At 38.3% G+C, this 16,996-nt stretch overlaps 1 protein-coding gene across 3 annotated transcripts; it reads left to right on the top strand.

Moving 5' to 3' along the window:
* Positions 1–1,935: 1,935 nt before the first annotated feature.
* ABHD10 (abhydrolase domain containing 10, depalmitoylase) lies at positions 1,936–15,634 on the top strand. 3 transcript variants are annotated; one of them, XM_087818155.1, is made up of 6 exons: positions 1,996–2,077; positions 3,984–4,099; positions 4,340–4,523; positions 9,628–9,739; positions 10,122–10,259; positions 13,579–15,634. In XM_087818155.1, exons 2-6 carry the CDS (start codon positions 4,018–4,020, stop codon positions 13,921–13,923), a joined length of 861 nt encoding a protein of 286 aa, XP_087674281.1. In that variant the 5' UTR covers positions 1,996–2,077; positions 3,984–4,017; the 3' UTR covers positions 13,924–15,634. The 3 variants fall into 3 exon arrangements, 2 of the variants coding, with proteins under 2 accessions (XP_087674280.1, XP_087674281.1); XM_087818154.1 differs by lacking the exon at positions 3,984–4,099 and having other exon boundaries at positions 1,936–2,077; XR_015714665.1 differs by lacking the exons at positions 1,996–2,077; positions 3,984–4,099; positions 4,340–4,523; positions 9,628–9,739 and having other exon boundaries at positions 9,751–10,259; positions 12,586–13,669.
* The last annotated feature ends 1,362 nt before the right edge of the window (positions 15,635–16,996 follow it).

Here is a 16,996-nt window from a genome sequence, read left to right on the forward strand (position 1 = left end):
AATCTGATAGGTAGGGAATGTTATCTCTTTAATTCACATTTTTCAGATAGTGAGGTTGAACATCAGGTTTACACATATGGACTGTCTATTCCTAGCCATTGGCTAATTTTATTGGAATTATTTTATCATTTGTAGAAGCAGACTAAATAGAAGTATGAATGTTCTGTTGTGCTGTAAAATGAATTTTTCTAGACTCTCATTTGACTAGAGGTACCTTTTGCCATTCAAAATGTTTTAATCTGTGTATAGTCAGACACTTTTATTCTTTATGATTTGGGGATTTCGAGTCTTAAGATAAAGTCCCTTCTATCCCCAGACTATAAAATATTCTCCTAAATGTATTTTATCTTCTAAAGTTTATTCTTCCACTGATATATTTTTTGATCCCCACCCAAAGATATGCTTTTATTGATTTTAGAGAGAGGAAGGAGAGAGAAACATCATGTGAGAAACATCCATTTGCTGTCTCCAGTATTCGCCTGGAGCAGGGATGGAACCCGCAACCTAGGTGTGTGCCCTGAGGGGGGATCAACTGCAACCTTGGGTGTGCTCCACCACGCTCCAACCAACAAGCCACCTGGCCAGGGTGAGATGTTTTTATCTACTGGAATTTATTTTTGCATATAACTTGAGGCAGAGGTCAGAATAATTCAGTAGTCAGGCAGAGGAAGAGCTAGACCAAAAACGAATGTAAAAGGGGTGAAGGCGCTATGACTGTTCCGTTCCATTCCAGGTATTTATAGAAGTAGGTTTAAGGCCAGACCTTGGGAGCCTTTCCCGCGCAAGTTAAAACTGAGGGGGTTGGAGGTGGAGGATGTGCAGGGGATAAATGGTGATGGAAAAAATAAAATGAAATAAAATGTGGATGCATACTTTAAATAGGGGCACATCTAAACCGGACACGCTCAAGGCGGGCCTGCGTGGCAGCCTTGCAAACTAAGAGATCTAAAATAACCACAAAGGGTGGTCTGAAATGAAAACTTTTAAAACATAAGCAACTTATGGGTGGTAGCCACGTCCTGAAAGGCAGTATTTTTCCCTAACAAAGGTTAATTTTCACCTTAACTAAGCCTGTTGGTTGTCTTTTGCATCGGAGATACCCTACCTAACACGTGCCTTTGCAAAATATACTATTACGGGACCCTCAATGCACCAGGGCAGAGACCAGGAATCCTGTCATTGATACCTTGTTAAATGTTGACTGTTAACAACCCTGTACCCACCTGTGTAAAAGAAGTGTGTGTCTATCATTTTACTTTTTATCCAGTCCCAGAGGTTTCCCCGCTTTGCCTTCTCCCACCTCCCTAATCTATCCCCAGTGGATTTCCTGAAACCCACTTAGGTCCCCCCCTTTGACTGCCAGCTATAAAGCAAGGTGCATCATCTCAGCGAGCGGAGGCTTTGGCTCCCCAGCAACTGTCGGCAGTTTGGCTCACACAAACTCACAAAAATTCTTCACAGGTTTGGCTTATTTCTTACATTAACAAAAGAAAAAGATATAATGCAAAAAAACAAACAAAAAACTCAGGGTGAGAGCGACTTGTAATGCACCAAGTTTAGCATTTTTTGCTTCCGCTCCCTGGTGTCCTCGGGTTGATGAGATGGTTTCCAATCCAGGAATCCTGGATACGGTTTCTCTCAGCGCTCCCAGCCTTGCAATAGGTACCGGTCCACGGAATAAACAGTCTCCCGAAAGCCTGCTGGAGCTTTCCAAACCGTAACAGCCGAAACTCCCTCGGAGAAGAACCACCAGCCGCAAAGCCAAAAGGCTGCCAGGAGCCAGACGCTGTGCGCACGCGCGCTTCCGAGTGCCGCAGGTCCTCCCGGCGCGCTTTAGCCAAACCCGGCTGCCCGCCACGGCGCCTGCGCAGCCCCGTCCCCGCACTCAGCCGGCTCCTCCGGAGGTCAGCGCGGGGCGCGGGGGCCGCTGGGAAGATGGCTGGCGTGGGCAGGGCGGCCGCGGCTGCCCGGGAGCCTTGTCGGAGGTGGGGCTGCGCGGCCGGCTCCTGCGGCTTCCACCGCGGCCTCAGCGCGTCACTTGCACGGAAGCCCCAGAGGGCGCCGCGGTGGCTCCCAGGTTGGTGTCCGAGAGGCGGGAGCAGGACGCGTTAATTCCGAACATGCCGGGTTTCGTCCGTTCCTGTCTAGGGCGTTTGGGGCGCCCCATTCAAAACTGTCCTTCCCCATTCTCAGCACCCCAGTTCTAGGCGCTTCCGACCGCTCTGGCGACGGCCGTGAGGAGAGCTGCGCCGCGGCGCCGGGGTGGCTTGGACAGCCGGCCCTTGCGGGCGTCACGCTCGTTACTTTGGGGATCCTGCGCTCGGCGCAAACGGGAAAGAGTGACTCGTGCGGTTCCTGTGGCTGAGGAGCTGCGCTTTCTTTTTCCGGCGGGTTGGGGGCGTGGGCGGGGGAGGGGTTACAGGCCGGGTCTCCGCGCGGAGGTGCTGAGCCCCGCCCCCTTTGGTTTGCGATTTACACCTTGAGTGTAGGAAGCGTATTAAGATCAAGCCTAATTTCCAGTTTTGTCTTCTGGGTGCTCCGGCTCAGGGAAAACCATAATCATTACGTGACCAAGGAAACTGGAATTTAAACCAGAAATCAGAGCCCTTGAATATTTTCTTTACCTTGTGTTTGGTTCCTCCCCGTCCCACTCCATTCCCGGCCCCACCCTCCCCTATACTATGGAGTCTTTCTGAATTATGCCTTTTTAGTTTTGGGTTCTGTGGCGTCCACACCTTGGCCGCTCGGATGCATGATGGCTTGGAATGAGAGCTGTCATTGCAGATACTCTTCGTTTTGAGTTTAAATTTTTAAATGTTTATCATCAGTTTAACTTACATTTAATTGTGCACAATGAGAAGATGTTTCTCTAGCAAAGTAGAGTATGTCATTTTATTAACCACTAAATCTCATTAAAGACTGTAACACTCTTTCATCTATTTAGCAACCAGTCATTGAGCTCTTAGGCACCAAGCTTTGAGCTAATCCTTATTGTGCAAACATCATTTATGGATATAATGCTAACTTGTCCACTTATAACTTACCAAGGTTAAATAAATTATTGTCTCACGGAGACATTCCTGTGTTGGGAAGTAATATTAAGAGGACAGGAAGGATTTTTGAGTGCTGAGCTAAGGAAATGGGAAATAAACATTTTGCTTATACAGTCTGCCAGCCAACATAACTGGCTCCTGTTAGCCCAGTTTTTCACTAAAAGTTTTAAATTTGGAATATTTCACTACACATTAAAACTTTGAAACAAGCTTACGTGTAAAAGAAATAGCTTTAAGGTCTCCAATTTAATGTTTTTCAATCAATTTCTTAAATCCAGAATGAGGTAAACTTTATCAGCACACTTGGAAGAGACAGAAGTTTTTGTTAGCCACAATAAAGTGGAGGAAGTTTTCATGTAATATAAAATAAGATTTTCTCCGTCAAGAAAAACACTGTAAGGAAATACACAAACCTACTTTCTTTGGAGGGAGGAGGTGGGCTTATAAATGAATTTTTTAAAAATATCTTTCTACTTTTTTTTAAGAGCAAGTATTGATTTTATAGTGGGGAAAGAACTTTAAAAACAACGAAGTGGAGTAACCTTGTAAGGTCTACCAGTTGTGCCGTTGTACTTAAATTGCATTAAGATCTGTGTGTACCAGTCACAGAAAGCCTAACCAACAATAAAACACAGTGATCCTGAGTCCTATGAGAAATCTTTCCCCCCAAATGATACTATTGTGATTGGCTATTACCATGGCCCATGATTTAGGGGTGGAGAGGGAGTCAGTAATAAAAGGGGCAAAGCACCTCCCCCTTTGAAACTGTTTCCCCCAAGGGCATACCAAACTCTGTTCTCCCTCTCCCCACCAGAAAGGAGAGGATGTGAAACTCCTCAAACATTAAAAAAATTAAAAAGAAGACAGAAAAGTTCACGAGAGGGCTAAAATTCGTGTAAGTAAATCTGAATGTTGATTGATGTTGTTTAGGACATGATAGAGCAGGAACAGGAAAACATTTTTGATGATTCTCTGTCTTGTTGCCTTGAAATTTCCACCTCATCACGTATTTTGGAAGAAGCAAGGTTGGATCTTGCTCAAAGAAGGTACTGATTTTGAAATGATTTTAAAAGATATGTACACACTTGTGACTAACACTTCAGTGTTTTTGTTTTTTCTATCAAGTGGAAATTGTATTTGACATCAGTTTGACAGGTTAAGAAAGTTAAGATTGAAAATATATGTGTGTGTGTGTGTATATATATATATATATATATATATATATATATGGTTTTCTAAAAACTGTATTTGCAAACTATGGTTTATGTTTTGTGTACTTTGTTTAGCTTGCAGACAAAAGACATCAGTCTCTTTCCTTAGTCGACCAGACCTTCCAAAACTGGCTTATACGAAACTAAAAGGCAAAAGTCCAGGAATTATCTTCATCCCTGGTTATATTTCTAATATGAATGGTACAAAAGCATTGGCGATTGAGGAGTTTTGCAAATCTCTAGGTCACGCCTATATAAGGTAGGAACAACACATTTCAGAGAAAATATTACTACCATTTAGCATGGCAGCGGAGAATTACTTCTGCTCTAACCAATTAAAGCAAATACCAGCATTTTTATAGGTTAATTTGTTTAATGGTTGTAAACTTTCTTCTTGTGATTTAGGGTGCTTGTAAATGCAACCTTTAAAAGACCTTTTTTAAAAGTCTTTGAGCCACACTCGTGCTGGCAGGAGAGGAAACTAGTGGTAAACTAAGCTCTTTAGATACAGTAATATAACAGCAAACCAATGTACTAGTTGGCTTTCTTGTAATCTCTTGTAATTTTATTGTGGTTTTCTGTCAAGGACGTAAGGACTTTTATTTGACCACTGTTTATTACCTTACTTTTTAAAATAGGTATTTAAAAATAATATATATATATATATTTAAAAGTACAGTAAGTCCTCACTTAACATCATTGATAAGTTCTGCAACTTTAAATGAAATGACATAATCAAACCAATTTTACCATAGACTAATTGATATAAACAAGAGTTAAATTCCTATGACATATCATCTACATTATAATGAAACAACCTTAAACAAAGCATTGGAAGACCTCCTGTATTGTAAAATTAGTATTGTATAATTCACATTTCCTCTGTGTTTTCTCTTTCTCCTCACTCCCGTAATCTGAATATGTATAAGCATAAGTGGAGATACGTGGTGTTTAACTAAAACTTGATTTCACAATTTGTAATATTTTATGCTGATAATTATTTTAGTAAGATAACATGTTTATGTTGTTGTTATTAGGTTTGTTTACCTATAACAATCATTTATTTAGTGCCTAATTTGCCAGAAGAGATAGTATGGTTTAATAGAAAGAGCACTGGCCTGGAATTCAAGAAACATGGGTTCTAGAATCAATTCTAGCAATAACTGTGACAAGATGAGCCAGTTAATAAACACTGGACCTAAAACACCCTAAAAAAAGGAGGAGGTTGGATTAAGGTAATTTCTGAATTCTTTTCCAGCACTAACAGCCTAGAAAAGAGTAGTTCCACTAACATTTGCTCAATAGATCTAGAAAATATGGCTTTTAGAAATAAAATAATGAAAGTTAAAAACTTTTAAACTTTATCTGTTTAATATATTAGCAGAAATTGTCAGTTATATGGATTTAGTCTTATTTCTTTTGTTAAATTAACTCAGTGGTTTTCCTTTTCATGCTCAGACCTCTTAAAAAAATCTGTTGTGACTTAACTGTTATTCTGAAGACTGGTGTATGCTTTATAGCACTGTACTGGGTGCTGTGAAATATAAAACACGGTTATTGCCCTTAAAGGACCTTTTATTGGGGTTGGGAAACAGGATCATCTATATTGATGAGAAATTTGGCAGAAATACCCATCAGAATGTGATAGTGTCAAAAGAGCAGTACTCTTTATTGTACCAGGTGAGAGAAAGAAAACTGGAGAAAGTCTTTATAAAGAAACACTGAAGAATAGTTAGGTTTGGGGTAAGAAGGAAGAGCTCTCTAGGAAGGAGATTAGCCTCAGCAAAACATCATGAACACGTCATTCTCCCATCATTCTCCCTTTTTTGTCCCTAACAGATTTTGAATCAACAAATCACATTTTTACCAGTTCTTGAGTTAAAATTGAGGTTGTGAGAACTACATATAGTTCCTATCTCCCTATAAGACATATGTGGATTTTCTGCATTTTAGATACATGTGAAATACATTTTAAAAGTATATTAATCATGATAAAAGTATAATGTTTATCGACTATTAAGTGGTAGGGTATTAAATGTAGCCTATGAATATCTTTATAAACCTTTATAAAGCATAGCCCTTCACTACAAATTTTTAGGTTGATCAAGTTTGTTTTTATTTGCTTTTATCAAAACTCCATTACAGTCTGATCACTATTAAATACTGATTGCACTTAGCTTGTTATAAGAAATTTTATCTTCTATTTATACTTCAGTTTCTCAGTTTACTTTTGTTGTGGTTTTTGGCTATAAAATTTAGATCTTGAGTGAGGAAATGGTTAGTTTTGTATATTATACAACAAGTAGTACATATGGCTGTGTGAAATTGTTTTCTTTTTTTTTAATCCTCACTTGAGGATATTTTGTCCATTGCTTTTCAGAGAGGGTGGAAGGAAAAGAGAGAGAGAAACATCGATGTGAGAGAGAGACAGTGATTGGTTGCCTCCCACAGGCGTCCCAACCCAGGCTGGGGATTGAGCCTGCAACCAAAGTACGTGCCCTTGGTTACAATTGAACCTGGGACCCTTCACTCCTTGGGCCGAAACTCTTAACTACTGAGCTAACCCGGCTAGGGCTGAAAATGTTTTCCTAATGTCCTTTCACCATGCCTAAAATAAAATGGAGTCAGAGCTAAGGACTATTAAGATGTTTTAGGGCTGGTATTCTATCATTGTTATTTCTAATAGAATATTTAATTCTAGATTTGGGAATATGTCCTAGAGGATTGAGGCTGCTAGGATAGACTTTTGTTACCGTGTTTGAAAGTCCTAAAACTGCTGAATGTATTTGAATTATCTTTAACTTTTGTTAGGGTTCTTACTTGTAACCTATTAGTATCACTAAATGGTTTTAATTTCCTTTATGAAGGGTCTTTAAGCATGTTCTGCATCTTTACCATATATTTGGAAGGGGAACCATAAAAGATGCAGCAAGGAGAAGTGTCTGATTGCCTATCTAGAAGGGGAAAAGAAAGACTAATTGGTGCCTTTCTCTCCTCTTTTCCCTGGTCTGTCCCCTCCGTACCCTGGACTGAGGGGAAATAATAACTGTGATTTAGACTTCAGTAGCTGCCTCGTTACCCTATTTCCCAAGGATCCAAAATCATTTCACCATATATCTAAAGAAAATTTTAATTTCTTCTTTCTCCATCACTTATAAATCCCTTATCTGTAAGAAAATACACTATATATTACATATATACTCTTAGATGTATAATAAACATACTAGGATTTATTAGTTTTTATCAGATTTTAAGAATAAGAAAAACATGAAAGCTTTGAATTTGAATAAAGTAATTATTTTTACTTTTACCTTCCATTTGTATTCACTTAGAATATATTATAATACTCGGTGTGTGAGGTTTACGTACATGGCCACATGGGGAAAGCAAAGACAGAAATAAGATAATGTTTTATTCATCCAAGATCCTACAGTCTCAGAGGAATGATGAAACACATACGTACACAAACTGTCTTATAAAGCAGGATATAATAATTTGATTGTGACTGATAAAAATGAACTCTATAGAAGTTTCATTAGTTAGAGATTTTTTTTTTCCAATTTGTCTGGGAATCCTTTCCAGCAAAAGAGATTCACTTGTACTAACTTCTGAGAGAGGATATTAGTAATAAGGGTGGTGGGAGAAGGTATTTTGGGTGAAGGAAATAGTATGAGGCATGAAATAGAGACAGAAAACATAGAGCTTATTTTAGAAACAGCAAGTTGATCGATTTGGCTAAAGCAGTAGTTTCCTTTGGTGAAATGATAGAGGTCAATCTCAGGTGGCCAGAATATAATGGTCTTAAAAAAACAGGCCAAAGCACTAAATTTTTATGTTGTTTGTCACAGAGAGCTATTGAAGTTAATGCCATATCAATATAATCTTAGAAAAAGCCGGACAGTTATAAAGTGGATCCATCTGAAGAGAGAATAGAGTAATAGAGGCACAGTTAGGAGGCTACTTTGATAGGCTGACTTTAAGGTGACAAAGACCTGCACCAAACTGCAAAGAAAAGAATGAATGTGAGAAAAAAATGTGAGTAAATGAGAATGCTACAGGGCAGGCAGTGTCCTATACCCTGGAAAAACAAACTTGAGTAAGACAGTCTGCCCTTAACTGACATTCTATTCAAAGAGACAGATATTCAAAACTTGATTACAACACACAGTATGAAAAGTGTTAAGTACACATAAAAGAAAGTGATTGACTGGTACTAAACAGGGCATATATGTCAGAGAAAGTTCCTCAGAGGAGGTAACATGACTAGGAATTTGGGTGGGGAAGGAAGGTCTAGACATTGGGACACCATGCAAAGGCTCAGAGTTATGAATGGGCTTATCTGGGACTTGGGAGTACTTCAGTATGACTAGGGTTTTTATCTACAGGAGTGGTATGATGCTTCATGATTTATTGAATTGAGACCTTGAGAGGTGAAATTCACAGATCAGGCCGACTTTGAGCCAGGAGAACTAGGAAGTTGGAAGGAGAAGGAGACTAAGTGGATGGGCTGGTGATGAGTTTGATTCTCAACCTTCCACTGATTCAGAAAGTATGTACTAAGTAAGCACCATGTGCAAGGTACTGGCCTAGGCACTGGGAAAGCAGTGGTACATAAAACAAAGCCTTTGCCCATATGGAGCTTCCATTCTAATGTGGGAGACAGGTCACAGAAAATAATCAAATGTCATATGTAATGTTAAATGGCAGTATTTGCTATGAAGAAAATAAAGCAGGGTGAGGAAACAGAGTGATGGAAGAAGCACCATTTAAGACTGAATGGTCAGAGGAGACGTCTCTGGGGGTATAAATTTGGGCCAAAGACCTGAATCAAGTGAGGGAACAGTCTAAGTGGGTATCTGGAGGTAGAGTATTCCATGTGGAGAGAAAAGCTGATGTAAAACTCCTGGGGCAGGAATACAGGTGGTGGTTTCCATTAACTTCAAGAAGGAAAGTGAGAAAATGGTTGGGAGGGGAGAGCAGTGAGGAATGAGATCAGAGAAGAGTCGGGGCCAGAGTGTGGTGAGGACCTTGGGTTTTATTTTTAAATTATAGAAAACGTTTGGGGGATTTGTGCAAGACAAGATTTTTGTTTTAAAAGGATTGCTGACTACAATGTGGGGAATAGTCTGTGAGGGCCAAGAGAGGATAGTGATGTGGACCAGGCTACCAGCAGTGGAGGACGTCACAAAGCGAGTGGCTCTAGGGAGTATTTGACAGTTAAGCCAATTGGATTTTCTGAAACATATATCATTTTAATATATTTTAGGCAGTGTATAATGATGAATATGCTATATTCCTTAAAAGCAGAGAAACAATTATATAGATAGATATCTAGATATAGATATGTATTTTCTCTTTTCCAGGTTTGATTACTCAGGAGTTGGAAATTCAGATGGTAATTTACAAGAATGTACAGTGGGAAAATGGAGAAAAGATGTTCTTTCTATAATTGATGACTTGGCTGAAGGGCCACAGGTGACTGTTTTTGTTAAATATGATGTAATCGTTGATGATAACCTCATGATATTTGAGCTGTTTCTTTGATATGAACATTTATTTAAATGTTAACCAGTTTTGATATTTGATTTAAAATTCTCTCATTTTTACTTTCTCATAAAATGTAAGTACCATTTTACTTATTTTTACAAATTTTATATTAATTTTATAATTCTCCATTATAAACCTAATACTTTAACAAAAAGTAATCATAATTTTAATTCTACTTTGTATCAAATATTAGAAGTCCGGGGGCCAAAGGATATGAAATGAAAGTACATACATTCTATTATTAAATTACTCCCCATTTAGAAATGGAAAAGAAATTACTCTTTAAAACTATACATACTTTTATTTATAGATATTAGTTGGATCTAGCCTCGGTGGATGGCTTATGTTTCATGCTGCGATTGCACGGCCACAAAAGGTTGTGGCTCTTATTGGTATAGCTACAGCTGTAGATGGCCTCGTGATAAAATTTAATGAGCTTCCTGTTGAGGTAAGTCACAGGCAACCTCACTGTATACCTCTTATCATTCTTCTGCTTCCTTTTCTTTTGAATATTTGTTCATGTGTCATCTTTCCTTTGACTTACTATATTGGCCCATCTTTTGTCTTAGCTACTTCTTTAAATACCATCTCTTTATTTTCTTTACTATTTGGTCTCTTGTTTAAGGTTTCCTTTTCTTCAGTCCCTTCAACTCATTCTGGCAAATATTTGAGCCATATTAATGAAATAACACTTTAAATTTCTTTTTTTAGCAGCATTTTCTTTATTAATTACATTAACTATTTGGATTATACATCATGATCTGTTCTTGTCATATTTTGTGACTTATGGGAAATAGTACCTATTCTTATGACCATATTAAACTTGACTAATCAATTATGAAACTTTTTTTAGCCTGAAAGCAGCCTCCAAGCACACACTGTCAGTCCATTAGAATGAACACACAGGAGATGAGATTTGCCATTTCTGGCTTAGACACTTAGTTGACATTCTTTATTTTACTCCTAATTCTCACCTTAAAAGAAAAAAAATGCTTTTCATTATTAGCATGTTCCTCAGTAAGTTATGGTAGAATGAGGTTTCTGAAATAACTGGGAAGGTAATTACTGTATTATACTTTATTTTTAGACATATGTTCAAGCACGTCAGTTGTCTGCATGAATAAAGAAATAGTAGGTAATAGTTGTATATTTTTGTGTATGCTCTTTATTTATTTATTGCAATCTGTTGATTTTTCCTTGGGCATCTTTTTTCAGGGATCTAAATTTTTATCTGTGGGACTAAGATCCTGGTAGGCCTGCGGCCCAGAAAATTAAAGAAAGGAAAAAACAGTCTAGAGCAGGGGCTCAGAAGATATAGTCTGCGGGCTAGCAGCAGCAGCAGCACCACCTGAGAACTTGTTAGAAAGGCATATTCTTATGGTTCTTGTCCATTTTCCTTTACTTATTTCACTTACCATGATACTCTCAAGATCCTTCCATGTTGTTGCAAATGGCAGTATTTCATCTTTTCTTATGGCTGAGTAGCATTCCATTGCATGTATGTACCACATCTTCTTTATCTAGTCACACATCACATCGAAGGACACTTAGGTTGTTCCCATGTCTTGGCCACAGTGAGTAATGCAGTGAACAGCAAACATAGGGATACTGTGTGATTTCCCTCATATATGGGTTATAAAACAGAAAGTAACAAATAAACTCATAGACACAGACAACATTATGGTGGTTACCAGAGGAAAAGGGAGAGGGGGGGTTCAGAGGCTAGAGGGGGCAAATATACGGTGACGGAAAGGAGACTAGACTTTGGGTGGGGAGCATATATGCAATATACAGGTGGTGTATTATAGAATTGTACACTTGAAACCTATAATGTACTAACCAATTTCACTGTATTAAATTTAATTCAATTAAAAAAATCAAAAAGCATATTCTTGACCTTCACCAGTGACCTACTAAATCAGAAACTGGGAATGTGCCCAATAAGCTGTTTTAAAGCCCTTCTGGTAGAGTTTAAGAACCACTGCTCTAGAAAGTGAAGTTTGTTCTTAGCTTATGTTGCTCTTCCCAGTTCCTTAAGAAATAGCATTGTCTGCACAGTCAGGTTCTTTATGATTTCCTCTCAGGGCTAAAATTGTGAGGCTGTTTTTTCTTGCACTTACCTCCTATTTCTGAATTTTCTTCACTTTCTTGGTTGTTTGTCATACATAGTTGCTCAGTATCCTCATGCTGCTAAAATTTCCTACCATTGCATCTTTCTGCATCTAAACCCTGGACCTGTTAACTCCATCCTCTAACTTGCTAATATAGCACTTCTCGTGGTAAATTATTTCAAGAACATGGCAGACTGGAAAGGAGTTGATTTAACAGGTTGATTTTTTGGGGAAGGGGGGTTATTGGCAAATGACAAGATCTACATTCACATGTACATACATACGTACATATCTATCTGTACGTGTGTGTTCACATCACTCAAAGGGAGGATCTGGTATATGTAGCTACCCCGAGTGAGCAGGTCTATATTCTGCAAATCAAAGCATTTCTTTGCTAATCCTAAATCAGACCAGGAAACAGTTAACAGAAACATGTTAGTCCTTGTTAACGTAAAAACAGGAGTAAGAAAAGAGCAGGACACTAGGGCCACTATGTTTTCTTTTCCACACAAACAACTAGCCTTAACAGTGTCCAGGGAGCAGAAGAGGAGATTTTTACTATCTTTTCTAGTCCTGGGATATTAAGACCCAGCATTTTTCATTGTGTAGGAACTTGGCTTATCTCTTAACTGACTAATCATTGTCTCCTTCTTTGGACACTAGAGGGCATCAGACAGGATGTACAGCTGTTTGGAATCCAAGCTTCTCAACCACGTTGCCCTGATACAGTTTCTTCTTGGTATAGAACTTACACATATTGTACATTTTCTTTGGTTAATACTGTTTTTGCTATTTCTGAACTTCTCTTTTTGAGGATTTGGGGCATATAACATTCTGTAAAGTTTGTTCTTCAAATGAACAACATTCATTTCTGTGTCAGATAACAGCTATTTGGGCAAGGATGCTTTAAATGCAGCTATTATTGTGTCTCAATAATTAGCATAGTTTTCACTTCATCTAATAACCAGTGAAACTAAGTTCTAATTACTGGAAATAATTATAAATTTAGGAGTAATTCTGAGTAGTTTGAAGATAACTGAGTATCAATTTTGCTTTAAATACTTGGTTCACACGTGTTTTTTTAATGCAGAAAACCCCATGATATTAATATAGATTCATACATTTTATATTTTTTTAGTTTCATTAATTTCAAATCATTTGAGACAGATATTTAGAAGTATAGCTTTCAGTTATACAGCTTTTTCACTGAAATCAATTTCAACCATTCAGTTTCACTGAATCAAATTTTTTTTTAATGTATGCATGTAATTTCTTTTTCTTTTTTTAATATATCTTTATTGATTTCAGAGAGAGGAAGGGAGAGGGAGAGAGAGAGATAGAAACATCAATGATGAGAGAGTTATTGATCAGCCGCCCCCGCACGCCCCCGACTGGGGATCGAGCCCGCAACCCGGGCATGTGCTCTGACCAGGAATCGAACCTCAATCTCCTGGATCATAGGTCGATGCTCAACTGCTGAGCCACACCCAGCTGGACTGAATCAAATTTTTTGGAATTAAAAAACACATTAAAATGCCTAAAAATATATATATATTATGTTGTACACCTTTTACTGTTTAAATTCTTAGATTGTTTAATACTATTGCATGTGTTAATGTTTAATAAGTATTTTATTTTCCTAATTTTTTTCAATAGATAAAAAAGGAAATAGAGATGAAAGGTGTGTGGAGCTTGCCATCAAAATACAGTGAAGAAGGATTTTATCACATTCAGTATAGTGTCATTAAAGAAGCTGAAAACCACTGCTTATTACATAGCCCTATTCCTGTGACATGCCCTATAAGATTGCTCCATGGCATGAAGGATGACATTGTGCCTTGGCATAGGTCCATACAGGTTGCTGACCTAGTGGTCAGCACAGATGTAGATGTCATCCTTCGAAAACATAGTGATCACCGAATGAAAGAGAAAGCAGACATTCAACTTCTTGTTTACACTATTGATGACTTAATTGATAAGCTTTCAGGTGTCGTTACCTAGAATCCCATTTTTAGTTGGTGTGTAAACTAATGGATCCAGAAGATAGGGAGAGGGATAACAAATGGAAGACCCTGATACTTAGGTTTTTTCCTCTTACCACTATTTTGTAGATATCGCATGAGGTTTTATTCAATGATGTCTTTGCACTTAAGTGATACAAATTGTGAAGAAAGTACAGTTGTCCCTCTGTATCCTCTAGGGATTGGTTCCAGGACAACCCCCACCCCTCAGATACCAGAATCTGAGGATGCTCAAGCCCATTATAGAAAAATGGCATAGTATTTGCATATAACCTTAGCACATCCTTCTGTTTACTTTAAATCAGCTCTAGATTATTTATAATACCTAATACAATGCAAATGCAATGTAAATAGTTGTCATACTGTATTGTTTAGGGATCAACTTTCTGGAGTTTTGTTTTTTTTTTAAGTATTTTTGACCCATGGTTGGTTGAATCTGCAGGATATGGAACCTGCAGATACAGAGGGCCAACTGTACCAGCTGCTAGAAAATTGGAAAATTTTCTTCCTTCAGTCCCTGATTTCTTTCTTCATTAATATATTTCCTATTTTTTTATTCAAGAGATGTTTAACTTCTAATGCATTTGTTAACTGCCAGCTTTTAATTGTATTTTCATCCCCTTAGAATTATTAATAAAGCTTAAAATGTTTGTATTTTGTTTGGTATTGTATATGGAGATTTGTAAAATTCTGATTTTAAAGTGCAGTTCACAAAATATAGGAAAATAAATCTGAAATTATTAGAGAAATGTCTGGAGCATAATAAAGTTCAAAAAATAAAGATACTACGTTATATATTTTGCCTGTTATATTTGAGCTTAAAATAAAGGTTATCTTTTTTAAAGGCTCAAAAGTACAATGATGTAAAGAGGATATGTAGTTTCTAAATTTTGGCTTATTTGTAATTTGGGGGACATTTTAAACAATAATGTATTTCATATTCTAAAGAGGGAATTAATCTTTATATAGTATTGCTTACCTGCAGAAACATTTCTTTTTTATTAATATGTGCCTTAAGTTTAAATAGCCAAGTGATTGCCATCTAAATTAGAAGACTTTCAGAAGTGCAGATATAGTAAGAAAATATGAAATATTAGTACAAAGGTTTTGTTTCTTTTTTTAAATAACTGCAGTAGTCTTGATATTATTGAGTTGGTGTTTGTAGCTTTTAAGTTTGGTTGGACATTATTCAGCTTGCTTGGATTATGTCGGTCAAAGTAAAACTTAAAGTTGACAGCATGAAGAATGTTGGGATAAAATTCTTGTGCCATAAAGAGTTAACATAGCAGTCTGACAATTTATCCTCAGAGACCTGCTTACAAGATTGGCCCTTGGCTGGCATCTGGGAACTTGAATTAAGGAGCGTTCCCAGTACTGATAAGTGGCTCACTGTGCATAAACTGTGCTAACAATGTGGTTTGTGCTGAAACCTGCTTTCCTTCTGGGAGTATGGTTTTGGTAGGTGCCAGGCAGAGACTACCTAAGTGATCAGTTCCCGATAAACACTCTGGGCACTGGGTCTGACAAGCTTCCCGGTGGACATTTCCCGTGTGCATAACACGACTGGAAGAGTGGAGTCTTCGACACTTGTACCTGGTTTTTCCAGATTTCATCCCAGGTTCCTTTTCCCTTTGCGGATTGTGCTTTGTATCCTTTCACTGTAATAAATTGTAACTGTGAGTAGAACTGCATGCCAAGCCCTGTGAGTCCTAACAAATCAAACCTGGGGATGATATTGGAGACACCAAAGAGATATGAAACAGGTTAATGTCCTACAAGACAATAAAACTACAATCTGTGAGTTAACTTTTTAAAAAATATATATATTGATTTCAGAGAGAGGAAGGGAGAGGGGGAGAGAGAGAAACATCAATGATGAGTCATTGATCGGCTGCCTCCTGCACCCCCTGACTGGGAATCGAGCCCACAACCCGGGCATGTGCCCTGACCGGGAACTGAACCTTGACCTCTTGGATCCTAGGTTGGTGTTCCACTGCTGAGCTGCACCTGGCCAGACTATCTTTTATATCAAACAAAGATCATTTACAAATAAAAAATATATGAATCGTGTGCCACAGTGTCTGGTGCTAGAGAGAGTTGGTAGTGGATAGCAGGGTAGCCATCCCAGTCACTGCTAGGCAGAATTACAAAGATGAAGAAAGTGCCTGGCCCATGAGAGTTCTAGGGTTAAATATAACTGCACTAAAATGTAGTAAATATAATTACAGATTCATAGTATATCTGTATAGGAAATAAAGCATAGTGGTTATGGACAGAGACTATAGAGCTTGGGTTTACATCCTGGCTCACCATTTACTAGCCCTGTGACAGCAATATACTTACCCTCCCTGAGGTTTCCTCATCTGTAAACCTAGATAATAAAGTGTCAGAATCAAGTAAGTACAGCACAAATAGAACAGTGACACATAGGAGTCCGTACCTCTTTGCCTTTATTAGGCAGAGCACAGTCCAGTGAGAAACCGATGAACACAGTCCTTGAGGGTTTAGGAAGAAAAGTGGAGGCAAAGACATAGGTTTTCTCAAGCTGCCCTGCATTGGGCTTTCTTAACCTCACAATTCCAAACTGGTGGTTAGTTGTGTGATATCCTTTCAAGTGTTCAATGACTAGAGAGAGGGGGAGGGGAAAACCTTCACTGTCTAAAGACAGAAAAAGTTTAAAATTTAGTCTAGCTTTGCAGAGGGTCACATCACAAATTCCAGAAAAGTTTGAATCAGTGGGATTTAGTGTACTCTAGTACGTCATTAATTACTTCAGTGTTCTCAAGTTTTCCCCAAAGCACTCCCCGCCCCCCCCCCCCCCCAGAAGCACTCTAATGACGTATATACAGTGGCATGGGAAATGCTCAAACAACCAGCAGCCCCTGAGTGCCTTATCCTCTGGAACTCCTGCATTATTTAAAAAGGGACCTGACCCCTCTAAACAATCTCAGCATGTGCAGTGGGACGGAAGGCTAAGCGAGGCCACATAATATACTGCATTTGCTTTTGCTGCATCTGCTGAGCTTGGAGGCATTTCCAGGCAAATCTAAACA

This window comes from Miniopterus natalensis, chromosome 6 (assembly GCF_054644295.1).
Source record: "Miniopterus natalensis isolate mMinNat1 chromosome 6, mMinNat1.hap1, whole genome shotgun sequence".
Lineage (NCBI taxonomy): Eukaryota > Metazoa > Chordata > Mammalia > Chiroptera > Miniopteridae > Miniopterus > Miniopterus natalensis.